This window comes from Pelophylax lessonae, assembly GCF_965119305.1.
Source record: "Pelophylax lessonae genome assembly, chromosome: 6".
NCBI classification, from domain to species: domain Eukaryota; kingdom Metazoa; phylum Chordata; class Amphibia; order Anura; family Ranidae; genus Pelophylax; species Pelophylax lessonae.
The window spans coordinates 75,681,528-75,709,437 of NC_138773.1; the positions used below are offsets into that span (position 1 = coordinate 75,681,528).

At 42.5% G+C, this 27,910-nt stretch overlaps 1 protein-coding gene across 1 annotated transcript in view; it reads left to right on the plus strand.

The window, feature by feature from the left end:
- The first annotated feature begins 682 nt into the window (after positions 1–682).
- The window catches only part of LOC309558920 (uncharacterized protein), a 44,257-nt gene continuing 17,029 nt past the window's right edge, over positions 683–27,910 (plus strand). Inside the window, exon 1 of the mRNA XM_082262015.1 lies at positions 683–1,577. Within this exon, the coding sequence (XP_082118141.1) occupies positions 1,188–1,577 (390 nt within the window). The 5' untranslated portion in view covers positions 683–1,187. The remainder of the gene's footprint in view (positions 1,578–27,910) is intronic.

Below are 27,910 nucleotides of genomic sequence, written 5' to 3' on the forward strand. Positions count from 1 at the left end.
GGTGTTTTGTTTTTTTTGTTTTTTTTGCATTTGACTACATGATCATTTGCTAATGGGGATGATCAGAACTCAGTTTGGCTGATTTGCTAAAGCACCATGTATCAAAAACTGATGATGATTTTTGTGAAATAAAATTCTTGTCATTACTTTTGTTTTTATTCTTTGGTACATGTCAGTGGTGTTTTATCTCCTGCACCAACTTCCTGTCCACATGCATGCCAGTAATGGATGCATGGCATTTCACAGAGCAGGTTTTGGTGACCACTGTGAAATGTGTGTTCAAATGTCCACTCAAAGCCATCCTCTTGTGTTACAGGACAACAACGCAGAAGCATAACTGGGAGACAGGGGCAGAGCATTTGCAATCTTAAAAAAAAAAAAAAAAAAAAAATGTCTTCATACAGGATAGCCAGGTATTTTTTTTTTTTTAATAAAAGCTAAAGAGTAAAAAAAAAAATACTTTTTGAGGTTTTAATGTTTGTTTACATATAAAGTTCAACTTTTTACTGTGTACAATGTAATATGCTTTTATTATTTGCTACTGATACAAAATTCTTCTTGCATCCAGTGAAAGAGAATGGGGTCATCTGCTGTACGTAATACACACAGTGGAAACAAAACTGTCAATCAAAAACATAAGGCTCCATAAGCCCCGCCTTCCTCCTGCAAAAGGGGATGCGATAAGGAGACAAGGAGCAGTCTGTGTGGTAGATTGTGGGCATGGTAGAAGGACTACAGCAGAGGAGACATACAGACCAAGACTTGATGGGACACACCAATAACTTGGAATAGTAACAGTCACTGGACAAACGGATATCACTCACATAAAAAGCAAATTTTAACCTGCAATCAACCCCAACCCAATCCTGACCTGGGTTTATTTTTTTTATTTTTTTTAAGAAATATATACTTTTTTGGTAAATTAAAATTCATTATAAAACATTTTTTGTATATTTCGGCTGCTTGCAGTAAAAAGGAGAAAACTGTTATATTTTTATAGCATTGGACAGTGGACTTTTATTCAAATTTTAATCTGTTTACATAACTGAAAACGCTTCTTACTTTCCTGATTTTTCCATTGAAAAGGTGATCCTTCTGATTTTTTTCTTCTTTTTTTTTTGTGGTGCTAGAAGAAAGTGACAGAGCAATCCATTTCCATAGAGCTTCTCCAGGAACAAAAGAAGAATATGGATGAAGTGTGGATTTTGTCCATCTGCCTCTCTTTCTTTGCCCTTTTCCTTTATATATTGACCTTAAAACCGAAAGAGCAAGAACCCGAAAGCATCAGCAAGAAATCTGCCCCCAGTACTTCTTCTGACAGCTCCGGTGAACGAAGCCTGGAGCTGCAAGAAGACGATGTGGACAAGATGATGGAGCGGCTAAATAAATTGCTGTATCAAGTTGAACCTAAGAAAAAAGAAGTCCCTCAAGAAAGGAAGAAGACTGTTCAGGAGAGAGCCCCAGAGTCTCCTCTGCACATTAAAGACTCAGAAAGTGCTCCTGAAACTCAAGAACCAGTGGGCAAAGGGCCAGTGCATACCCAGCCTGCCTACCAGCCGAGCCATCACAGGGTTCAGGTATGGGACAAGGCCAGGAGGAACTGTCCAGTCAGCATGAGCACTGAAACTTAGATCAGAATTAGCAGCTCGTGAATTATATGTGGATATTAATAACACTTGAGCTACAAAATCATTGTCCAAATGTGGGGTTTGATTTAATGGTTTCTCTTAACATTTCCTCAGGCATCAGTCAGTTTCTAATATATTTTTTGATGTCTTAGAATTTGCTTAAAGCAGTATTAAACCCAAAAGTAATAATTTATTATATTGCAGCTTCCCAATTCTTAGCTGTGATGGCTACATTCGTTTTTTCTTTTTTAGTCGTTGTCACCTTTATTTGTGCCTCGTGATCTGGCCAGTAAGTCTGTTGTCTTTCAACAGAACAAGCTCTCCTACAAATCTAGCAGTTAGTAAGCTGAGAAAAACCATTTCATACTGACAGGGGTGCTTAAAATGATCAGCTTTTATTTATTCATGAAAAACCTTTATCCCAAAAGGAAAAGACATGTTTGCTGTATCTGATTATAAAGTTTTAGCTGGAGTTTGGCTACAAATTGTTAATGTATTTAAATCTGCTGGTACTTCTAACACTCCCCGTCCCCCAGACTGACAATGCTGCTGTCCAAAGGTGCCCCATGTGCTCCTTCATCCAGAGTGGGGGCACTCCTAATACAGGAGGCATGTTACTGGCCAGATCACTAAGTGATAGCAGAGGGGAAAAAGCCGATGAAATGAAAACGAATGCAGCTACCGCATCTAATGATTGACAAGCTACAATATATTACATTTTTGATTTTGTGTTTAACCTCCCTGGCGGTCTGATTACGTCCAGATTTCTGTGCTGTACATTGTTTTGCATAGAAATCTGTTGTTTTACATTTTAAAACTCACCTTCCTTCGATCCCCCGCCGTCCTCCCGCTGTGTGCTCGGCCGATGCCGGCACCTGTCTTTCGGTTCCCTTCCCTGCGAGCGTAGCAACGCAGGGGGGTGGAACCGGCGGCAAATTCAAAAGTGTAAATACACTAAATGACATGATACAAAGCTGTGATCCTAACGGATTACACTGTATCATGCCATTTCACCACAGGATTGCACCTGGTGACTTTTCCAGTGCCCGGTCTTTGCTTTTCCAGTGCTTTGTGTCTGGAAAATAGAGAACGACCATGGCCTCCAAAAAGCATTCTTTTTGCGCAAAAGCGCTTTAAGACGAACTGGAAAACAGCGACAGCGAAATGGAGTTACTTCAAGAACTGAGAAAGAGCGACGCGTGGGAAAAATCGTCATCAGGTACGGAAAGTGACCACAGCGATGATTCTGATGTCTCTTTCTGGCACATCGCTCCATTGGAAATTCTGAAGAATCATTTGATATACTTCCCAAATTCCAAAAGCGATGTGCCAGAAAGAGACATCAGAGTCGTCGCTGTTGTCACTTTCCGTACCTGATTAGGAATTTTCCCACTCAATTTCGCTGTCGCTGTTTTCCAATTCGTCTAAAAGCGCATTTGCGCAAAAAAAAATGATTTTTGGAGGCTATGGTCGTTCAAAATTTTCCAGGCACAAAGCACTGGAAAAGCACAGGCAAGGCGCTGGAAAAGTCACTAGGTGAAATCCTGTGGGGAAATGGCATAAAACAGTGTAATCCGTTAGGATCACGGCTTTGTATTATGTTATTTAGTGTTTTTACACTTTTGAATTTGCCACCGGTTCCATCCCCCTGTGTCGCAACACTCGCAGGGAAGGCAAGTGCCGGCAATCGGCCATGCACAGAGTGGGCAGAGACGGCGGGGAGGACTTCGGGGGAGCGCAGGGAAGGTGAGTAACGTTCTGGGGTAATCCCGAGTGTGGCTCAGGGTTACCGCTTTTGGTACTGAAAATTAACCCCGAGCCACACTTGGGAATACCGCCAGGGAGGTTAATGCCACTTTAAAGCAGGGCTTGACAAATCCCAAGCGCAGGATCGCATCGGCGACTAGAAACTGCGTCCAGGGGCCTAGGATTTAAGCTGCTTGCTGTCCGGTATCAGGACTCAGATTTACTGATCTAGAGATTTGAAATTCCCGCGGGTCCTATTCATACTTCTCAGTGTACGGATAAGAGGCATTCTAGTTGGTCAGCACCGTCACATGGATGTTATGAGTGACACACTTCTGGAGGATTTCTCTGTACACCACAGAGCTGAGGGGACCTCACTGTTCATATACACATCTAACTAAGACTTTCACTCTCCCTCCCATCCTCAATCTCCCTCCCCCCCTCCCCTCACTTTCCGTCTCTCTCACCCCCCCCCCCCCTATAACCTTCTCGCTCTCCCATTCTATAACCCCCCCCCCTTACTCTATCTCCCCTTCTCTACCTCCATCTCCTTTTTTTTCCCTCTTTCTTTTTTTTAATCCTCTTTCCACTTCCTTCTTTTTATTTCTCTTTCTTGCTTTCTTTTTTTCTGGGCAGCTGATTTGAAAAATTGGCTCCTAACTTCTTTAGCTGGCTTCTAGATTCAAAGAGAATTTGTCAAGCCTTGCTTTAAAGTATATCCTAACTCTAGAAAAAAAATGTAATACATTGCAGCTTGCCAGGTGCATTCATTTTCTAGATGCAGGTCATATTCTTTAAGTACAAAAAAATTGTTGTCGTTCCTAACTGAACGCTTGTGTCAGTGTAACTTCCTATGTACTGAGCTAAAATCTCAAACGCTGTTATTTTACTCTTCCCAGTTCTCCAATGTGGACTACAGAACACCTCCCTACTATGATATGAGGAGAATGGGAGGGTTTCTGTAGTCCTAATACACTTTCTGTCCTAGGGTGAGAACTCTGCTCCTCCCTACGCTGGGAATTTTTTTTTTGAAAAGGTTTGTTTTTGGAACATTCCTTTGGTATTCTAATGGGTAGTGCGGTTAAATTGACAATTGTTTTCGACCATAGTAGCAGGATGGAAATTTTTCACTGAATTAACAAAATTCATATTAAATATGGTTTTAGTTTGGAAGAAACCTGTTTAATATGTCTACCATTCCATTCAAGTAGCAGATCTGGAGGAAATTTGAAGGGCTTTCGAATGAAATTCGCTAACTCAGTTTATGGCAAGATCGAATAATCTGACAAATGTTTTTTTTCAGAATTTCCATGCGAGTAAAATTCAACTGGTGTATAGCCCACTTTAGATACAATACGTTGGGTGACCAATGTTACACAAAAAGAGTGTTACTGGTAGGGCCAGGACAAGGGGTGGGCAGGAGATACGGTTGCCCTGGGCTCAATGGTTTACTGTAGAGATAGGGGCACCTTCCTTCTGTTCAAAGGCTGACAGAAGTAGTGACAGTGGCAATGATTTTAACTAGTGACTAACTGCTGGGTGGAGGATCCCGTAAGCTTGCACATCGGGAATGGGGGGAGGGGGGGTCAGTTTGGCATCTTTGCCCTTGGCAGTGGATGACCTTGCCCTGGAACTGGTTACTGGGAGGATGAACAGGTAAAATTAAAGAAAAAAGCCAGAAAAAAAAAATAATATATTCAGCAACCATACCTAAAGAACTTCAATATCTCATATTCTTTGTTTTTGTGTTTAGATGTACTTTTTAAAGGACAGTAGTTCAGAAAATTTGTACAAAAAATTTTAGATTAAAAAGCGTAGTCTGACGAAAACCTGAAGTATCACTTTTGGGTGAAAACAAGCTGGTTAAATCACCTCATGGCTCTTCATAATTCTTAAGAAGCCCCCCTAGGCAGTTTAGTTTTGTAATGGATTATAGCGCAACAAGATCGGCGTCCCACCCTTTCAATCCCTATAAGGTCTAGGAAGCAGTTGGGTGATTCAGCCAAACTAGGTCCACCAATACCTGGGATATCGCAGGTCCAATGATCTTCACACCGCTACTGTTGAGGAAAATGGTTGCTATACATTTGTATAATGATTTGCTAAACCGGAACTGTGTGGTCTTTTCCACTGCAAGTACCGGTTCGGCTCTACTCTGCCCTGCTTTGCCCGGTTTGCTTTTCCACTGCTGGTACCACATGGTACGGTGTTGGAACGGTTCGGTACGGTATGGTATGGTTTGCTTTTCCACTAATGTAGTACTAAAGTTAAGTGGGATGCTTTGACCAATCAGTGGCTAGTAGTGACTGCATGCAAAGGATTGTGGGATATGGTACCGGGTATGGTACCTCTTGAAACCACAATCGAGGTGGTACTGTTTTTGAGAGCCGTACCGTTCAGTTCCATGCAGTGGAAAAGCGTTGTCGTACCGAACCGTTCCTACACTATACCATGCGGTACCAGCAGTGGAAAAGCACAAAAGTGAGCCGAACCGTTCGGTTCCATGCAGTGGAAAAGCGCCATTAGATGGCTCCCTAATTATGTTCTTTGGCTATTCCCTGTTTGTCCCCTTCCCAGTGGTTTTGATGCAGTGCCCCATCACATTATACAGCTTAAATTCGAACAAACCCAAAAGGTGGCCACATCTTGGAGCTTATTCATAAAAAAAAGTGAGGGACTGACTAAGATCAAAGGGCATTACTCTTAGCCACCAATCAGAATCCATCTTCTACAAGTCTGACTTCAGCAAACAGAAATTCTATTGGTTGCTAAGACCTCCTGTAATTTCCATATTATAAAGCTGTTTATGTAATATTTGTTAGATTTTCATGCAGTGTCGTCATTTTTACAAATTGTACACAATGAGGGTGTTTTTGAGAACCTATCAGGAGTGAGAGCATCCACCCACCCACCCACATTATATTAACCTTCCTCCACAAACCTCCAGTGTCTGAGCTTATACAAAGTTAATGTCCCCATCTTTTACATGTGACAGGAGGAGGAATGGAGAAGGTCACAGGCACAGCCATACCCAGGAACATTGGGTATTTTTGTAGTAGCTCTGATGGAGCAGTGGGTGAAGCACTGTAGGGGAAAAGGAAATATAAAGTGGTTTGGGGGATGGACTATACCAGACTGTGAATGATAAGCATTTCCAATATAGTAGTTTTCCTGTGCAAATGGTGCATATTGTCTGCATTTCCATAAAGGGAAAGGCCTGGTACCAGGTGTCCTTATCGTACAATCCCAATGATTGTAGCTCAGACTCTTATAGAGCCATATATATATATATATATATATATATATATATATATGAGTACAGTCATGTTGCCAAACAAAAACCTTTTCAGCTTGTCCATTCATTTTTTTCTAATTGCTGCTTTTTGCTTTTATAATTGCTTCCACGTGGTTACCCTCTTCTTCAACTAGCATGATATTTATATAGCCTATCATTTAACCTGAACTCTTAAAAGAGCCCTTAAGTCTTAGGCTACATTCACATCTTGTTGCTGCTATTACAGGCGTTTTTATGGGCGTTTTACAGGCGTTTTTTGTGCAGGCGTTTTTAGACTGACTAGAGACCAATCGAAAACGCCTGTAACCTGCCCAAAAAGAAGCTTTTGTACTTTTTTGAGTGTTGGGCGTTTTGCTCACGGCGTCAAAATGCTCAGATGTGAACAGGGGCCATTGAAATGAATAGGATTTGTCTTGTTGGGCATTTTGAGAGCTGATCCTAGAGCAGAAAAACGCCCCCAAAACGCCCACATGTGAACGTAGCCTTAAGCTGGCCATACACTGTTCGGCTTTTGGCAGGCAATGGACAAAATGCAAGGTGGTGTATGGCCTTGCCAGCAAAAGTCAATTGTTCAGTCAGCTTTTGTTGAAGCCTGTCAGAAAATTTTCTGACAAATAGTGCGGGCATTCAATTTTGCTGGCTGTCCAAATGTATTAGCCTGGCAAAGGGAATTGTCCATCCACGCTAACAAGTGGAACCTTCGATTTTTAACCACTTGCCTACCGGGCACTTTCACCCCCTTCCTATCCAGGCCAATTTTCAGCTTTCAGTGCTCTCACGATTTGAATGACAATTGCTCGGTCATGCTACACTGTACCCATATGAAATTTTTATCATTTAATCATCTCTGGGTTTTTTTACAAAAAAAAAAGAAAAAGGCCGACATTCGGGATGTGTGTACGGGGCTTTAGGCGGGTGAGGGGGCAATACTTTTATCTAAACAATTTTTAACTTAATGCAAGAAACCCTAATCTCTAAACTAATCCCTAATACCAAATGTACCCCTGCAGTAAAATTACTCCCTTTTCCTGTGTCAGGAGCAGACATTAAAAAACATTTTTATCAGATTATTAGATCCATCTTGGAGGCCAAAGACTGAAACCACTATAGGAACATCAGTGTGGAGAATAATGCCAGTCAAGTATTTAGTATGCTCCTAATGGATTCAGCCCACCAGTGCTCACTCAAAATTAAAATAACAGTTTTGTTTGGCATATGATTTCCTACTGTTATGGGCTACTTCATTTGGCACAGTGATTGCAGTTTACTCTCACTTGAATACTGTAAGCCTACAGATGTACAATTGCTGTTAGGCACACTGGACCTGTGCCCATAGATGACAGAGGCAGCTTTTCCCTGTCCAGTCACATATTTTCCCTTTATCATCATCATCGCGAGGCATGAGTCATCCCAATAAAGTTAATTTACACATTACAATATTCTCAGTCCGTTTAGGGCCAGTAAAATGAGCGGTCTTCCATTTGGAGGGACTGCCACTCTGTTGGAACCAAATCACTTTGTCCCTCTTTCCTACCCACTTGTTCTTCTTTTTCGATCTGATGTACAGTGGCAATGAAAAGTATTCCTAAAATTTTCCACATTTTGTCATGTTACAACCAAAAACGTAAATGTATTTTATTGGGATTTGATGTGATAGACCAACACAAAGTAGCACATAATTGTGAAGTGGAAGGAAAATGATAAATGGTTTTTGTTTTTTTACAAATATCTAAAAAGTGTGGTGTGCATTTGTATTCAGCTCCCTTTGCTCTGATACTCCGAACTATAATATAGTGGAACCAATTGCCTTTAGAAGTCACCTACTTAGTAAATAGAGTCCACATGTGTGTAATTTAATCTCAGTATAAATACAGCTGATCTGTTAAGCCCTCAGAGGTTTGTTAGGGAACCTTAGTGAACAAACCGCATCATGAAGGCCAAGGAACACAACAGGCAGGTCAGGGATAAAGTTGTGAAGATGTTTACAGCAGGGTTAAGTTATAAAAAAATATCCCAAGCTTTGGACATCTCACGAAGCACTGTTCAAGCCATCATCTGAAAATGGAAAGAGTATGGCACAATTGCAAACCTACCAAGACATGGCCGTCCACCTAAACTGACAGGCCAGGCAAGGAGAGCAATAATCAGAGAAGCGGCCAAGAGGCCCATAGTAACTCTGGAGGAGCTGCAGAGATCCACAGCTCAGGTGGGGGAATCTGTCCACAGGACAACTATTATTCGTGCACTCCACAAATCTGGCCTTTATAGAAGAGTGGCAAGAAGAAAGCTATTGTTGAAATAAAGCTATAACAAGTTCTGTTTGCAGTTTGCCAGAAGCAATGTGGGGACACAGTAAATGTGGAAGAATCTGCTCTGGTTAGATGAAACCAAAATGGAACTTTTTTGCCTAAAAGCAAAACACTATGTATGCCGGAAAACTAACACTGCACATCACCCTGAACACACCATCTCCACCATGAAACGTGGTGGCAGCATAATGTTGTGGGGATGCTTTTCGTCAGCAGGGACAGGGAAGCCGGTCAGAGTTGATGGGAAGATGGATGGAGACAAATACAGGGCAACCCTAGAAAAACCTGTTAGAGTCTGCAAAAGACTTGAGATTAGACTTCCAGCAGGAAAACGATCCTTAACATACAGCCAGAGCTACAATGGAATGGTTTGGATCAAAGCATATTCATGTATTAGAATGGCCCAGTCCAGACCTAAATCCAAGACATGCCCAAAAAGACTCGCAGCTGTAATTGCAGCGAAAGGTGGTTCTACAAAGTATTGACTCAGGGGGCAGAATACAAAGGCACGCCACACTTTTCAGATATTTATTTGTAAAAAAAATGTAAAACAATTTATCATTTTCCTTTCCCTTTACAATTATGTGCCACTTTGTGTTGGTCTACCACATAAAATCCCAATAAAAAGAAGACTATCAATATAATCAGACAGCCCACTTTATCTCTTGACTGAAAACGGTTTCTGACTTGTCTGCAACACTGCCAATGGAATACCTATGTAAACGTATTTACACCTGTTCAGGGTATGTATCTAAAGTTTACAGTATTTTGACTTCCACAGATAACAAGCACCCTTCTATGGAATAATGGGAACAGGATATAGGTGAGGTCTTGGACTCTGCAGAGTGGCATAGACTGGCACAGTGGGCTGCAAAATCAATTTCACCTCCCTAAAAGAGGCCATTTACAAAGAATTAATGGGATGGTACATGATCCCCGCTAGAATTGCCCAATGGGCGCCGGGAGCCCTGTGTTTTTGGGAGTGCGGCCAAGAGGTAACAGGGTATCACGTGTGGTGGATGTCCACCACAATCCACAATTTTATCTATTCTCTCATGGGGACCAATCTGACTAAGTCCCTGCAACAGGCACTCCTCGGACACCCTGAGACCCACCTAACACCTAATTTCTTTTATTTTTACTGCAGCCAGAATAACGATCGTAAGATCCTGGAAATCCCCGGTGCTGTCTTTTGACCTCTTAAAGAACAAGTTATCCTGGATAATTCTAAACGAACGCCTCCCTGCCATCCTGCAGGACAAGCTTCCCCCGATTTGAAAAAAACCTGGGACCCCTGGATTACATATTGGATGTGGTCAACCTTGCAGTTCTGAGGCTACCCTCTTAGTTTCTCCTTCCTTCATCCCTTTCCTTTTCTTCTCCTTTTCCTCTTTCTCCTACTTATTAAACCCTAGTTAATAATTGATAGTTTGAGGAGTGTTCTAGGACCGCTGGTCGACTGCCATTTTCCCACTCCTAGTTTGTGAGCTGTGTATTCAAACATATTGACTAGCTACCGTGATCAATTCATGGCTGAGATGACCCCTTGTCTTAGAAGGGGGTGCCTCCGGGCAATGCAGTTACTCTTTGGAGGATGTATCTTCTGTGCTTCAGAACTATAGTCGTAGCCCAAAGTAGTGCAATACCAGTTCCTTAATGACCAATGCTTTAGGTCAATAATGTTGTTATGTACCAATACTTCTCTATACTGTATTTTACGGCTTTATATCTGTATGGTTTATAACCTTAATAAAAAACAGTTGTAAAGGAAAATCCCAATAAAATTTACGTTTTTGGTTATAACATGACAAAATGCGGAAAATTTCAAGAGGTATGAATACTTTTTCAAGTGACTGTATAGGCCGTTCTATAAATGCCCAATTTAAATCCACTCTTGTGCTTTTTTACACTTATTTTTTTCTGGCCAATGACTTGAGGTACTGGATCCTCGTCCTCTTGGATTTTTTTTCTGGTGCTGAAAGGTCCTTAATGATGCAGGGAGCTACATCATTACACTGTAAATTTTGGTTGGTGCCTTGTTGGGTCCGATTCATGATGCCCTGCACGCGCAGTTTGTCCTTAGTCTTCTGGGTGGAATGACGCTGGGCATTCCACCCAAAATGACTGCAGGGAACAGCATTGGAGATGATGTGAGGATTGAATTAAAGGCTGATTTTTTTCACTACTGCAGGGGGGGGGTGCTTGGGGCAGAAGCATTTGAAAATAAGCCAGGGGTTCAGTTTTAGCCAACAAAGGTGTCATATTATGCTAATCCTTTCAGCCAAAGTTTAAATTGCTGCATTTGATATTATGAAAAGCTAGTATAAAGGAAACAGAAAAAAAAAAAAACGCTTGTGGGTTCAACCAATCATTTTGCATATTCATTCTTCATAGACCATGTAATCAGGGATGGGCAGAAGCATGTTCCTTGCCTACTCACTTTGTGCTAAAATATATATATTTTTTTATCATCTCAGAAAGTTGAGAATTAAAAATATTGACACTGGCATGGGGGTATGGCTTTGGCCTCTAAAAATTATGTGTCTATAGGTTCCATTGATAGATTAGTAGCCCTGATCAGTTTAGTACAATAACCTTCTAAGCCCCACCAGAATTTTGTGAAGAGAAAAGCAGAATTTTATAAAGGCCACTGATCAGACCATGTTGGGGTCTAGTCTAATAACAGCTGATGAGCCTGGAATTGCATGTTATCCATATGGATGAGCAGAGATTGGATTTAGTTACCGAAAAGTCTTCAGTGGAATGCTGGACTATGTTGCTCAGTGATCCAGCTGTATCCTATTCTTAGATAATCAGAGGGGTTGAGCTCACACCTCCTGAATGTCAGGAGTGGATCGCAGACTGCCAACAACATATTCTGCAATTTACAGTGGTATTAACTCACATTGATTGCATAATACATCCTATTAGAGGAACTACGTAAAGTAAATACGAGGCTTGTAACCTTTTCAGCTGCCATCCTAGGGTGTCCCTTCTAGTTAACAGACTTTTTAAGGCCTAGATCGTAATGTAAATACTGACCTTTTTAAAAAGGCCCTGCTCTTAGAGCCTGTAAACATTTAAGCCTAGTACACATTATTCATTTTATTTTTTCGACCAACCCAGCAGGGCTGAACAAAAAAAAAACCTGGCAGCTCAGATGGAAGCTCGGTACTAACTATCTGACCTAAGTACTGCGATCGCCCCTGCGGTTCTATTGTGTTCTGACACAGAAAACTGAGGCTGAGTGTTGATCGGGAGTCGATTGACAGACCTTTTTCGGTCATGCCCCTTCGTCTGATTGCAGTACACATGGGCTGAATGTGGGCTGGTTTTTATTGAACCGACTGATGCCGTCAGACATTTGGCCCATGTGTACTAGGCTTTAGACTTAAGATAGCTGGAGCTAAGAAAGCTGGAGCAGATGTGGATCTGTTAACCAAAAGTTCAGTCTTGCTCCTCGTAATCCATTAGAGATGCAACCAATACTTAGGGGAGTCCTGGAACTTGGGTACCTTTTGGATGTACCACAAAAAATATTACCATTTAGCCCTAGACACATTATTTTCTTAGTGTATGTAAACCCTAAAAATAACTTTTATCTTCCATCATTTAGCCTAGTAAATAAACCACCTAAAATGTTTTGTTAAACTGTATCTGTACGATAAGTGCTAAAATGCTATCAGACTACAAAATCATTAGTCTTTATGTTGTGCATAATAGCATAGGGGTGGGTTTGACTGGTTAAGCAAAAGAAAACTGGACAGGGCTAACACCACCAAGTCCAGAAAAATATTGTGTGTTGTCAGCCCACAAACCCTAAGCTGGCTATACATAAGCCCTCAAAATTTCCACTCACCTGTAGCATTTGGCTAGTGGAAAATAGCTGAGGGTAAGTGTGAAGCTGCAATGGGGGGGGGGGGGGGAGTCACCACTGGTAGGCAGGATTGAATGGTAGCCGATTCTTCTCCCAGCCATCAGCCAGAAAACTGTAAGGAAGGAAGAGGAAAGCTGGTCGGATCACACAGAGAGGGGAACTCCGTTGTTAAAGACCTGCCTCCTGGACCAGCTCCTATGCTAGACAGCACATTGGTCTAATGCCGGGAAAGTAGTGTGACGTTTGTAATAGGAGCCGGTCCAGGAGGTGGGACTTTGTTTATCAGATCAAAGCTGTTTCACAGAAGGAGATCCCCTCTCTGTGTGACCTGGCCGGCTCTCTTCTCCCATCCCCACAGTTTCCTTGCCCAATCGGCTTCCTTGAGGCTGCGCTGATGGGCACTGATGAGGCTGCATTGATGGGCACTGATGAGGCTGCATTGATGGGTACTGGTGAGGCTGCATTGATGGTCACTGATGAGGCTGCATTGATGGGCACAGATGAGGCTGCACTGATGGGCACTGATATGCTGCACTGATGGGGGCTGATAGGCTGCATTGATGGGCAATGATGAGGCTGCGCTGATGGGCATTGATAAAGTTGTTGTTAACCACTTAAGGACCAGGCCTATTTCTGACACTTGTTTACAAGTTCAAATCAGTATTGTTTGCTAGAAAATTACTTAGAACCCCAAACATTATGTTTTTTTTTTTTTTTTTTAGCAGACACCCTAGAGAATAAAATGGAGATCGTTGCAATACTTTGTCACACCGTATTTGCGCAGAGGTCTTACAAACACAATTAAAAAATAAGAAAACGGTTAAGTTAGCCCAATTTTTTTTCCATAGTGTGAAAGATAATTTTACGCCGAGTAAATAGATACCCAACATGTAATGCTTCAAAATTGCTCACGCTCGTGGAGTGGCGACAAACATTGGTACCTAAAAATCTCCATAGGTGACGCTTTAAAAATTTCTGCAGGTTACGTGTTAGAGTTACAGAGAAGGTCTAGGGCTAGAATTATTGCTCTTGCTCTAATGATCGCAGTGATACCTCATATACCTCACATGTGTGGTTTGAACACCGTTTACATACGTGGGCGCGACTTGTGTATGCGTACGCTTCTGCATGCGAGCTCGGAGGGACGGGCGCTTTAAATTTTTTTTTTTTTTATTAATTGTTTCTTTTCTTTTTTTTACACTGTCCCTTTACAAAATTTTTTTTGATCACTTTTATTCCTATTACAAGGAATGTTAACATCCCTTGTAATAAAAATAAGCAGGACAGGACCTCTTTATTGTGTGATCTGGGGTCAAAAAGACCTCAGATCTCACACCTACCCTAAAAAGCAAAAAAAAAAAAAAAAATGTCATTTTTTTCATCATGAAAAAAAATGGGCATTTTAAGGCCGTTGGGAGGAAGCAACGTATGATGTCGCTCCAGTCTTCCAAGGCCATAGAATCAAGTGGGGGCCAGCTTGCCCTCACTCAACTTCCTGCCTAGGAGAGGAAAGGACCGATGGCTCCGGTAAGTGGGGAAAATGACCGGGAGGGGGGTCAACTCTCCCGCCGCCCATAAAAGGGATCCAGCGCTGGGACCACTTTAATGTGAAAGAGGACCGCCCGCCCTGTAAAAAAAAAATACCGGGGTTATGGCAGCTATCTGCTGCCATAATCCCGAAATTTAATGTCAAAGTAGCGTCGTAAAACTGCGGCAGGTGGTCTGGAAGTGGTTAATTATTTTTGTAACAGAATTCAACATAAAACATTTAACAGTGTCATTTGCTGAGATAATTTACAAGGGTGTCTTTAGGGGTGGAATTGGGAGCAGGGTAGGGGTTGGGTGGGGTAACTGGTGGGCTTAGGACTTGAAATTTTAAACCCTGCCATACATTATACAATTTTCTTATTCAATTTCCTCTAGATTTACCTTCAATGTAGTGTGAGGGCCAGCCTGATTGCATACAAATTGAAAGTGTTTAGAATGGACCTCATATTATATGGTTTGGGGAAATGTAAAGGAAAATTGTACAATGTAAAGCCAGCCTTAATAGCGGAGTATATTTTTGGCAGATCAATAGGTATTTTTCTGTACTTACAGGCTCTTAAATTGATACTAAACACACACTGTTTCATTTTCAGTATACAGCTGCCACATGACCCAGCTCTTTCCCAGGCTGTCTGCAAGGAAACATAAGCAGGAGGAGCTTCTATTCCTTTGCTGCTGGTCACATGTTCAAAATTAAAAGAAAATAGAGTCAAAATAAATAATTAACATCAATTACCTGTTTTAAATTATCATACAAATATATGTTTCAAATCTTTTTTTATTTTGGGCAAAAACATGGTTTGGGCAGATTTCTGCTGGTCACAGGCTGTGTCATGCCCCTCCGGCCTGTGTCTTATACCAAGGGGGTGAAGCCTCCATTAATCAAGATGTAATATCCCATCCTCTTATGTTTAGTTGTTTATTGGGCATTATGGAGGAGGGAGGGAGTGGGCTGTCGTTTACCACTATATATATAATCCCACATATATGACTCTATAGTCACATGGGCTGCTCAGATGTAATCAAAGAGGAAATGCTCAGGGTAGAAAAACACTGAAAACTGAGCATGTGCAGAGCTGCCAACACTGCTTTGCAAAATCCCTAGCTGCATTGGGGACTTGAACAGAAGGGGGAGATAGAGAACAGCAGGATCAACCAGGTTTTTTGCAGAATACAGAAAACGAATCCCATAGTGACTGAATATCAACAGCATGTAATCCAACGTCTACTGATATCGATTTTAATAATGTGGATTTATTGACACCTAAAATGTAAACCACCCTAAATTGTCCTATATCTCTTAGGGACCATATTAATTAATCTCTGCATTGAGGTTCTGGGTCTGAACACCCACTGTGGCATTTATAAGGTTTTCCTACTCCCCCCTGTTGGATTTTTTTTTTTATTCTATATTATGGCGAATGTAGCAAGAGGAGCTGAAACACACAACTTTGGCTGGGACTACTCAAACCTCCCAGGTAGATGACAATGGTTGGCAACTGTGGCAGAAAGATCTAACTTTTAGAGTGTCCAAGACATATAGGAAATCAGGGGCTTACCCAGTACATATAACTACAGGCATACCCCGCTTTAAGTACACTCACTTTAAGTACACTCGCGAGTAAGGACACAGCTTGTTCAGCTTGGCATGACACTACTCCCGGTTTTTAACATTGGCGTCTATAGGAAATCTTGGTCAGCTTGATATGGCACTGCTCCCAAACCATAAGTGACAGGGATACCAAACTTAGGGAGCACCGAGAGAGGACCCAGGACTACAACATATCCTGTTTGTGGCTGGCCAGCTTGCCTAGGTAATCTACTATGTCATAGTCCTGGATCCCCTTAACATGCTCCCCAAGCTTGGTGTCCTTGTCACATGGTTTGGGAGCAATGCCATGTCAAGCTGACCAAGATTTCCTATGGAGCTAGTGTATTTACATGCATTGAGAAATGAAAAAAGGTATTGCTTCACTTTAAGTACATTTTCGTTTTACATACATGCTCTGGTCCCATTGTGTACTTAAAAGTGGGGTATGCCTGTATAATCTCTTTTGGGTGAAAGAATATCATGCAAAAGTAAGTTACCCATATTATGCCATCGGGATTTGCTTTTTTCTTGCTCTGCCCGGAAACTGATGAAACACAATAGGGTAGGTGGGACTTTAAGTGAGACCCCAGCAGGTAGTGCCCGGCGTCTCCATCCCTATAACAAGAAAAAAATGATGAGGTTGAAGGATTATAAGAGATGCATGAAAGTCAGCCAGCCCCCAGTCTGATGTACTCAGCCTCCAGTTTGTCACCAACCAAGTAGACCCGTCTCTTGATACAAAGAACAGGGGTTTAGTTGACACACATTTGCAAACGCATGTGAAAGCTGCAGAGACACTTCACGGCACCCTGTTAAATCTGCAGTCCTAACACTCCTAATTTAGTGTCTCCACACTGGAAGCACATGGCTGCTAATGGATGGATGGGGGAACAGGTGAGAGGGAGACAGCCCAACCTCCCCCAACCCACCCTCATCCATGACTGGTCTGTTGTCTCAAAACTCAAATAACTAAGTTGTAACGATGGTACAAACTGGAAAGGACCAGCTGAGAAGCATTACACCTCCATCCCCTTGGTGGATGCAGTATAAAGACAGATAGGGATTTTATATATGGGTCATGGCCTGTAAAGCACAATGCCTTTCAATCCCTAATTTCCTATTTGGGACTTTGTGTGAGACAAGCAGGTCATGCTATTGGTCTCCATCCCTTTATACGGAAAAATAAGGTCAAATCAGACTGCATCCACCAAAAACGCACGAAAATCGCACGGTGAGACTTTATATGAGGCACCAAGCTGTAGGCAAGGCGTCTCCATCCCTGGTTGCTTAAACACAATAGGCTAGGTGGGACTTTATGAAAGTGTAAGACATGAATAAGAGTGGTAAGTGTAAGGCATGAATAAGAGTGGTAAATGTAGTGGAAAGCAAGAATGAGTAAGTAGAGGAAGCGTAAAGGTGGAGTTTGAGTCATTCATTTTCGATATAGTGATATACGTTTTTTTAACAATTGACAGTGTCATGTATTGTATGAGCTAGTGTGATAACAAGGCCATGACCTTCAGAGTCAGCAGATTATGGAACCACTTAATTTAATGAATTTGTATGTGTTTAAATTGTCTTTGGTTTTTCCAGTATTGGAAATGAATTTGCTTTAAAGCACCTAATTTGCAGATGTATGTTAAAGCCACACTGCCATATCAAGTCCCTTCTAGATAGTGAAGTCCTAATTCTAGTCAATGAGGACCTCCACGTTGAAGCATAAATGGCAATGAATAAATTAGGGGCAGATATGCCTGGAGTTAGTCCATTCCTCCTTAACCACTTGCCGACCGCCGCACGACTATCTACGTCGGCGGTCAGCCCCTCACAGGCAAACTAACGTAGGGCTACGTTGCTTGCTTGTGAGGGTCTAGGGAGCGAGCGCGCGCCCCCCGGGGCGCGCTCCCGCTCCCGCGTGGTCACGGACCCCCCCGCGCGTGTGACCAGCGGACCCGATGTCCGCCGGTCACTCGGCGATCGGCGGGGGAGAGGGAGAATGTCAGGCAGCTTGTGTAAACAAACTGCCTGTCATTCTCTTCGCTGCAAAGACACTGATAAAACGGATCTGGTATGTAGATCCGTTGATCAGTGTCTTTACAGCTAGAGCCACAGCCAATCACAGTAGAAACCACGCCCCTAGGGACACACACAGCCCCTCCCTTCCAAATAAAGTTAACCCCTTCACTACCAGTGTATTTTTACAGTAACAGTGCATATATATAGCACTGATTACTGTTGAAATGTCACTGGTAACCCCAAAAGTGTCAAAAATGTCAGTCAAGGGTCCGATCTGTCCGCCGCAATGTCGCAGTACCGCAAAAAAATCGCAGATCGCCGCCATTACGCGTTAAAAAAAAAAAACACCAAAAATGACAAAAATCTTTCCCTTTGTTAGTAAACGCGATAACTTTTGCGCAAACCAATCAAAATACGCTTTTTGCGATTTTTTTTTACCAAACATAGGTATTGATTTTTACATTTTTTTTGGGGGGAATTTCATATAAAAAAATGTGAAAAATATTGCTATTTTTGCAAAATTGACGCTCTTTTTTTGTTTATAGCGCGTGATCAAAAAATCGCACAGGTGATCAAATACCACCAAAAGAAAGCTCTGTTTGTGGGAAAAAAAGGACGTCAAATTCGTTTAGGTACAGCGTCGCACGACCGCGCAATTGTGCGTTAAATTCACGCAGTGCCGAATCGCAAAATACCCCCTGGTCGGAATGGGGGTAAAATCTTCCGGGGCTTAAGTGGTTAAAGGCACAGGGGAAAAAAATAGAAGCCCAGCAGAGCACATTGGCAGCTGAAGATGTCCTATGTGTCCTTGCACCAATTACTGCAAGCTAAACAAAAATGGCAACCTTCCCAATTTATACCTAGCTTTTAAACCAAGATACAAATGGAAGGGTTTTGCAAAGAGAAAACAACACAAATCGTATTTGTCATCACACCACCTACCTACCAGCTAGCCAGCAAAGGCTCATAGACTACAGCAGGGGTCAGCAGCCTTGGCACTTCAGCAATGGTGAAACTACAAATTCCATCATACCTCAGCTTCTGTCTCAGTCATGGCTGTGGCTGTCAAGTCTTACAATGCCTTGCAATTGATTACAATGGGATTACAATTTCATCAAAGCTGGAGTACCAAGGTTGCATACCACTGGACTAGAGCAGGAGTATTAAATTAAAATTCATGGGGGTCTGGTCTGTAAAATCTTCCAGCAGAAGTTCAAATCTCATGTTTATGCTAGAACTCTGATCCTTCATGTCACAGCTTTCCCTTTACATCACCGTCCCCCTTTACATCAATCTCTTCAGTTCTCCCTACACATCACAGTTCCCCCCCTTTACACCAGGGTCCTTAGTTCCTGTTTTACATATCAGCCCATAACCCCAATGACCTCAGCCTCCTCTTCACATTATAGTCTCCCTTTACACCACAGCCCTCTTCACATCACAGTCCCACCTTAACACCACAGATCCCCTTCTTTACATCACAGACCCCCCCCCCCCATTTACATCAGTAACCTCATTCTCATTGCATCAGTGTTCCCAGTCCCCCCTTGACATCACAGTCTCCCTTACCCATTACATCACAGCCCCCCCCCCCCATTTACATCAGTAACCTCATTCTCATTGCATCAGGGTTCCCAGTTCCCCCTTGACATCACAGTCCCCATACCCATTACATCAAGGTTCTCAGTCCCCCCCCCCCTTCACACCACAGACCCTCTTCACATCATGTGAAAGCAGCAGCAGTGGCGATCACTCCCAGGAGAGGAAACCCAAGCTGCTAAATGGCATGGCCACAGTTTGGATAGGACTGTCACTTAGTCCTGATTGGGACTCCGGTCCTTCATTTAGTGATGCCTGGCCTAGCACTGCACTATACAGAATATCCTTGATGAGGCTTCAGTGGCTTCTACAAAGATTTGCAATTGTTGTGCAACTAAAACCTCTGTTTTTAAGACAAATTGTTAGATGCAATTCGTTTTTTTCATTCTCATGCCATTAAGCATGAGGTTGTATCTTTGCTTCTCTGCTCCTTTCAAGAGACACATGGTTTCACCTGGTTAGTCCTTGCTGCAGCCTACCATGACCAGTAAACTGGTCATCTCTGCCCCCTTGAACCTCTCCTGCTTTCTGCAGCTGGTTTGGCAGGGCTCAAGGTTTTTCTTTGTACTAGGACTACTTTGTCTCTGTTGGAGGTGCAACACGTTGGATTCCAAACACACAAGGAAAAGTCCCACTGTATCTGGTCCCTCTGGCTCACGATCATCCAACAGTTGTGTGTAATGTTCCGGTACCTTTGGTACCCTAAATTACACTTTCCACAAGTGTATGCGCCCCACCATTTACTTTTGGAAAAGGTGCGCATACACCTTTAAGACTGGAGCTGTCATCACCCAGCGCCGGACTAGATGGCTATTTAAAGCGCCGGTTCTCACTCACATGTGTTCGTTCAAACACCCTTACCTGGATGCTAACCTTGCTTGAAGCTTCCATGCTTGCAAGCTTACCTCGCTGACGGAACCTCGCCGCGCTGATCCCTGTATCCCGCTACTGGATCATCCGCCTCTCCTGAACCACCCTTCGGCTGTATCGCTAATAGTGCTAAGTACCCCGCAGGGGAATTCTCTATAAACTTATATTAAGCTTACACTATCTAGCTCTGCATAGTAAAGACTGTTTATCACATCTGCATAACTAGATTGCTAGCTCTTGAGACTACTGCTACTTTTCTGCACTGGGTTGATCTCTTTTGTATGTCCACCTGCTATTCTATCATCTGCTATCATACAACATTGCTAAACCTTCCTGCATCCATCTGCTACTGTCTCACCTTCAAGTGTCTATCACCTACCACCTCCACTCAACCTATCCCTCAAACCTTCATCATTGTGTTACCACATATATAAAGTCACTCTAGGAACCAGTTTGCTAATTGTGTGTATTTACTGGCTGAAATAAGACCTTCCACACATGATGAGTCATTGAGGTTGGGAATGGTATCTCAGCATATCTCTTACATGACTACTGACGTGGAACTATTTCTGCAGCTGAAAATCCACACCATATAAGAAACGCAGGAGCGTTACAGATTGAACGAACCAAAAAATGGATTCAGCAGAAATAACCACTCAGGTGACACAATTAAAACAGCAAGTATCTGCGTTAATACACGCACTTGCTGAATTAAAAGAAGACAATCAGGCTCTGTCGCAGCAGGTAATTAGACTGACACAACTTACCTCTGCTCAGTCCCCTGAACCCAAGATAAATCCCCCTTTGGTATTTACAGGCGATCGCAAAAAATTTCGCGAATTTAAAAACGCATGTGAGTTACTTTTTTTGCTAAAACCTCGTACCTACCTTACTGATCACATTAAGGTTTGTACTATTATTTCTTACCTATCAAGCGATCCTCGAGCCTGGGCAGATTCTCTTTTTGAGAAAAACGACCAGCTTCTCAACTCCTATGCCTTGTTCCTGGCAGAGCTCACTAGCCTATATGATGACCCCAATAGGCAGAGTACTGCCGATCTTCAGTTAAGATCCTTGAAACAAGGAAGGGGGCCTGTAGAAGACTTTGTCGCAGAGTTCAAGAGATGGACCCTTGATTCAGAATGGAATGATGCATCTCTGAAAACCCAATTTAGGCTTGGCCTATCAGAAGCCGTTAAGGACGAGCTCGCCCGAGCGGATCTGCCAAAAACCCTGGATGCATTAATACAACTCAGTATTACCATAGATAGAAGACTACGAGAAAGAAAGGCTGAAAAGATGGGAATGCCATTATCCGTTTCCTCTCGGAGTCTGGCCGTTCCTATGGAGGTAGGAACCATACGCCCACCGCTATCAACTATGGAAAAAGCCAAAAGACGAAATGAAAATCTCTGCTTGTACTGTGCATCCCCGGATCACAAGATAAATGTCTGTCCCCTAGTCAACAAAAAGAAGGGTGAGTGTTCACATGTCTCCCTAGGAGGATTGACAACTTCATTCACTAACCCCTACATTTCTGTTTTTTTGACATTACAGTGGGACCAGAACAGGATTACTACTAAGGCCATGATTGACACAGGATCTTGTGGAAATTATATGGATATATGTTTTGCTGCTTTAAATAAAATTCCTATTATTTCTAAACTCAAACCTGTCTCAGTAAGTCTTATTACCGGTGTTCCGTTATCCTCTGGTCCGATCACCGATCAGACACAAGCACTTCTAGTCACTATTAACGAGTCTCATAAGGAGACTTCTACCTTCGATTTAATACCATCACCCCACTTTCCCATTGTGTTGGGACTTCCCTGGTTGCACACACACCAACCAACCATAGATTGGAAGAAACGGTCCTTGACCTTCCCTTCTTGTTATTGCGAGGAAACGTGTAACCTCCCGTTTTCCGGGAAGATTCTGTCTGTGGTGACAGATGAGATTGCACCACTATGTTATCAGGATCTTTCTGAGGTTTTTCTTGAGAAAAATGCTCAAGCATTACCTCCTCATCGAGACTATGATTGTAGCATTGATCTACTCCCAAATAGCAAATTGCCGTTCGGTCATGTTTATCCTCTTTCACAGGATGAACTTGCCCATCTCAAAACCTATTTGGACGAGAACTTGGAAAAAGGTTTTATTAGACCTTCCACTTCTTCCACAGCAGCAGGACTCTTTTTTGTTCGCAATAAAGATTCAAGTCTCAGACCTATCATCGACTACAGGAAATTGAATGCTATCACAATAAAAGATCGCTATCCTCTACCGCTTATCCCTGAGCTCATTGAGCAGGTGCGTGGAGCTACCTATTTTTCAAAATTAGACCTGAAAGGAGCATACAATCTCATTCGAATCCGTGATGGACACGAGTGGAAGACTGCATTCAGAACTAGATACGGATTGTTCGAATATCTTGTGATGCCATTCGGCCTATGCAATGCCCCTGCAGTTTTCCAACGATTTATAAACGATATTTTTAAAGACTTACTAGATGTCTGTGTTGTGGTATATCTGGACGATATACTTATATATTCACGGACCCTGTCTGAACACATAAGACATGTAAGACTTGTATTATCGAGATTGCTTGCACATAATCTTTATGTGAAGCTGAAGAAATGCTTGTTCCATAAAGATGAGGTACTCTTTCTAGGCTACATCATATCCAAAACAGGAATCGAGATGGACATGAGTAAAATATCCTGCATTCAGGATTGGCCTACACCAACTACACGCAAGGCGATACAGCGATTCCTGGGATTTTCAAATTTCTACAGGAAGTTCATAAAAAACTTTTCTGCTATTGTGAGACCCCTCACACAGCTCACTAGCATAAAAATACCATTTAAATGGTCAGAAGAAGCAAATAAGGCTTTCCACTTGTTAAAGACAAGGTTTACTTCCGCTCCCATATTACGCCATCCAGACCCATCCCTCCAATACATTCTGGAGGTAGATGCGTCAAACATGGCAGTAGGAGCAATACTCTCCCAACGACCTACCCACACTTCACCACTTCATCCAGTCGCTTTTTTTTCTAAATCCCTGAGCAGTCCCGAGATAAATTACCCCGTGGGTGAAAAGGAACTGCTTGCTATAGAATTGGCTCTGGAGAATTGGCGACATTTACTCGAAGGCACCCAACTACCAATAATTATATACACGGACCATAAAAACCTCCAATATCTTCAGACTAGCAATACTCTCTCGCATCGACAAGTACGATGGTCACTATTCTTTCTAAGGTTTAACTTCCTAGTGACCTACACACCTGCAGATAAGAACAAAAAGGCGGATGCACTATCACGACTAACTGAAGAAAACTACTTTGAAATCCCTTCCGTTCCTATAATACCTCACAAACGCATTATTGGAGTTGTCCGTTCCTTAAAAGAAGAGGTTCTGCATGGTATAAGTTTGGATTCACCCCCACCACAACTAAATACTGATGCAGAAGGCTTCTTCTACTACAACGACAAACTTTACATACCACCTACCCTACGCACCAAGATCTTGGAATTATCGCATGATGTGCCTATGGCAGGACATATGGGTATGACAAAGACTTTCAATTTGATTTCTCGACAATTCTGGTGGCCTGACATGAAAACATCTATACAAAAATTCGTCTCTTCATGCAATGTCTGTGCCAGGTCCAAAATTGACACTACGAGACCATCCGGTCTACTATGCAGTCTACCAATACCCCAAACTCCATGGGAGGTTTTGTCATTGGACTTCATCGTAGAATTGCCTCCTTCCAAAGGATTTAATACCATCTTGGTGTCAGTGTACCATCTGACAAAGATGGCACATTTCATTGCTATTCGCAGACTACCTTCGTCCAAACAAACGGCAGAACTCCTGATGAAACATGTCTTCAGATTACATGGTATCCCAAAAACTCTTCTGTCTGACCGTGGATCCCAATTTATTTCTAAATTCTGGCAAGAACTATGTCACATACTACGGATTGAGCGGAAGCTCACTTCTCCTTACCATCCGCAGACCAACGAACAGACTGAAAGAGTCAACCAATGCATCGAGCAGTATTTACGTTGTTACACTTCTTACCAACAGGATGATTGGTTGGATCTTCTCCCCCTGGCAGAATTTGCCTACAACAACGCAACTCACAGTACAACCAAGCAGAGTCCGTTCTACTTGAACTATGGGTTCCATCCCTCTATTCTCCCTCCACGCATCCTTCCTTCAAATAACCCAGTAGCCTCAGACTATCTTACCCAAATAAAGGATTCTCTGGGTTTACTAAATACTACCATTGCACACGCTCACAGTCAACAAAAGAAGTACTATGATCTTCGTAGAAGACCTTCTCCACAGTATACTATCGGGGACCTCGTTTGGCTCTCAACAAAAAACTTGAGACTGAAGATCCCTAGCAAAAAGCTTGGACCTCTGTTCTTGGGACCTTTCCCAATCAAGAAACTTATTGGAAAAGCTGCAGTGCAGCTTACATTGCCAATGGACCTAAAAATCCATCCCATTTTCCATGTGTCGCTACTAAAACCCCATGTTCCGGACCAAGGAATAAGGCCTAATATTCCACCTCCCCCTCCTGTACAAGTTGAAGGTGGAGAAGAATACGAGATAAAAGAGATTCTGGATTCTCGTATCTACAGAAGAAGACTTCAGTACTTGGTTAGATGGAAGAACTATGGGCCCCAAGACGACACCTGGCTAAACACCTCTGACATACATGCCCCTAGATTAATCCGCAATTTTCATGCGAGATACCCAGACAAACCAGCTCCAGAGGCCTTCAGGAGCAGGCCTTAAGGGGGGGGTATTGTAATGATCCGGTACCTTTGGTACCCTAAATTACACTTTCCACAAGTGTATGCGCCCCACCATTTACTTTTGGAAAAGGTGCGCATACACCTTTAAGACTGGAGCTGTCATCACCCAGCGCCGGACTAGATGGCTATATAAAGCGCCGGTTCTCACTCACATGTGTTCGTTCAAACACCCTTACCTGGATGCTAACCTTGCTTGAAGCTTCCATGCTTGCAAGCTTACCTCGCTGACGGAACCTCGCCGCGCTGATCCCTGTATCCCGCTACTGGATCATCCGCCTCTCCTGAACCACCCTTCGGCTGTATCGCTAATAGTGCTAAGTACCCCGCAGGGGAATTCTCTATAAACTTATACTAAGCTTACACTATCTAGCTCTGCATAGTAAAGACTGTTTATCACATCTGCATAACTAGATTGCTAGCTCTTGAGACTACTGCTACTTTTCTGCACTGGGTTGATCTCTTTTGTATGTCCACCTGCTATTCTATCATCTGCTATCATACAACATTGCTAAACCTTCCTGCATCCATCTGCTACTGTCTCACCTTCAAGTGTCTATCACCTACCACCTCCACTCAACCTATCCCTCAACCTTCATCATTGTGTTACCACATACATAAAGTCACTCTAGGAACCAGTTTGCTAATTGTGTGTATTTACTGGCTGAAATAAGACCTTCCACACATGATGAGTCATTGAGGTTGGGAATGGTATCTCAGCATATCTCTTACATGACTACTGACGTGGAACTATTTCTGCAGCTGAAAATCCGCACCATATAAGAAACGCAGGAGCGTTACATTGTGAAGCAACCTGCAGTATTTCCTCTCATGGGCCTGATACTGACAGCCTGGGACATTGTTCCCTGCTTGAGTTTCTACATTCCTCTGTCTTCCTTAACATTTTCAAGTGTGGCACCATCTTAATTTCTAATCCAGTAGGATTTTGCTGTAGTTAAACAGGATTTAATGGGCCAAATTGCAATTTTGATTGTTGACTCTGACTACAGAGGTCATAAGCATTAGCATACATCTATGCCTTCTCATTCAGAATCATTGTCTGAACTGCCTGCAGCCTTAGCAGCTTCTGATAAATAGTCTCAAATCAATGCAAGATGAGGTTGTCTCTGAGAAGTCGCAGGCAGCCACCGTAGCCCTCAAAATTTTGTTCCTAAGTTTCCCAAGTGTAAAGCCCCGTACACACGCGTCGAAAATTGGCAGGAAATTTTCGGCCAACGTCCGATCTTCTGATTTTCGGCTTGTTAGTATGATGCTTCCGACAACCGACTTTTCGGCCGAAAAAAATCTGGTGTGCAGACTATAAAATTTTTGTTGGCCGTCAACACAACGGCCGATTTTCGTGCAGTCAGTACAGATTTCGACAGGGAAAAATCTGATGAGCAAGTCTGGGCATGCTCAGAGAAGAAAAAACACAAAGAAAACAAACCAACACATGACATCACTTCTGAAGTAGAATTTTGTTGGCTGAGAAAATTCGTGTGCAGTCTAGGCACATTCCAACCAACAAAACACAACTTGGACAAAAGTTGGACGATCGGTCGGCCGATAATCGTTGCGTGTGTACGAGGCTTTAGAACCTGGTGATGGTTGCCATCATCCCTATATGTATCAAAGCACAAAAAAATCCCCCTTGGGTTGGGACTTTAAATCGGCAACTCAGACACAATTTCATATAAAAATTACTTCGTTTATTTGAATGTATAAAAAGATATATATGATAGCATATTCAATATGACAAACAAACATTATAAAAACATGTACATCTCACAGCCAGTTATGTTGAACCTTCCAATAGAAATAATGCACAAATTCTCCTGAACATCCTACGCGTTTCAGGACCACGCCCTTCCTCAGGGATGATGAGGAGGAGATGCAATAATTCACAGTTTGTATTTTTCTCATCCAATTAAGTTCAAAAGATTTGAGGCTGTCGGGATCTATTCTACCAAAAAGGACCCCGACCCCGAGCAACATCCAGGGCAGGGCCAGCATAAGAAACCCATGGAGGGCCCCAATGTAAGGGCTGCCAAAGGTCCTTGCTTTAAATCCTATCAGTAAACAGTGAGATCACAGGTTTCACAGTTGGTATATTCCAAGGGTGGATCTGTATAGATGTATGAATCGGTCGTCCTGTAGTAAATTGCATCCAAGGCAAATGAGTGCTGCAAATGTTTAAGATTCGACTGGAGTATTTAAAGACTCTCTTTTTGTCATTACTGATGGTGTCTATGAAGGAGAACCAGTTTCTTGCCCCCATATTTCTTGATTGCCAAGACAAATCTTTCTTCAAGCTTGGTCTTGAGGATAGGATTCCACCCTACCCTGTGAAGGCACACTCTACTAGACCAGTGAGTTCCTTTTTGGCATCAGTAAACTGTTTCACAGAATTGAAAGGCAGCCACCTGGTCTTCAACTGTGTACATTTTTCAACCTGCCTAAATGCTTTTGATGCTTTCCCATGGACTTACAATAGTAGAGTGCCTTTTTGATGCATTTTTTTAAAAACTGCACCAAATTTGCTGCATGCGGGACTTTTCAAAACTCAGCACACCTGCAGTGTAAACAGTTGCAAAGT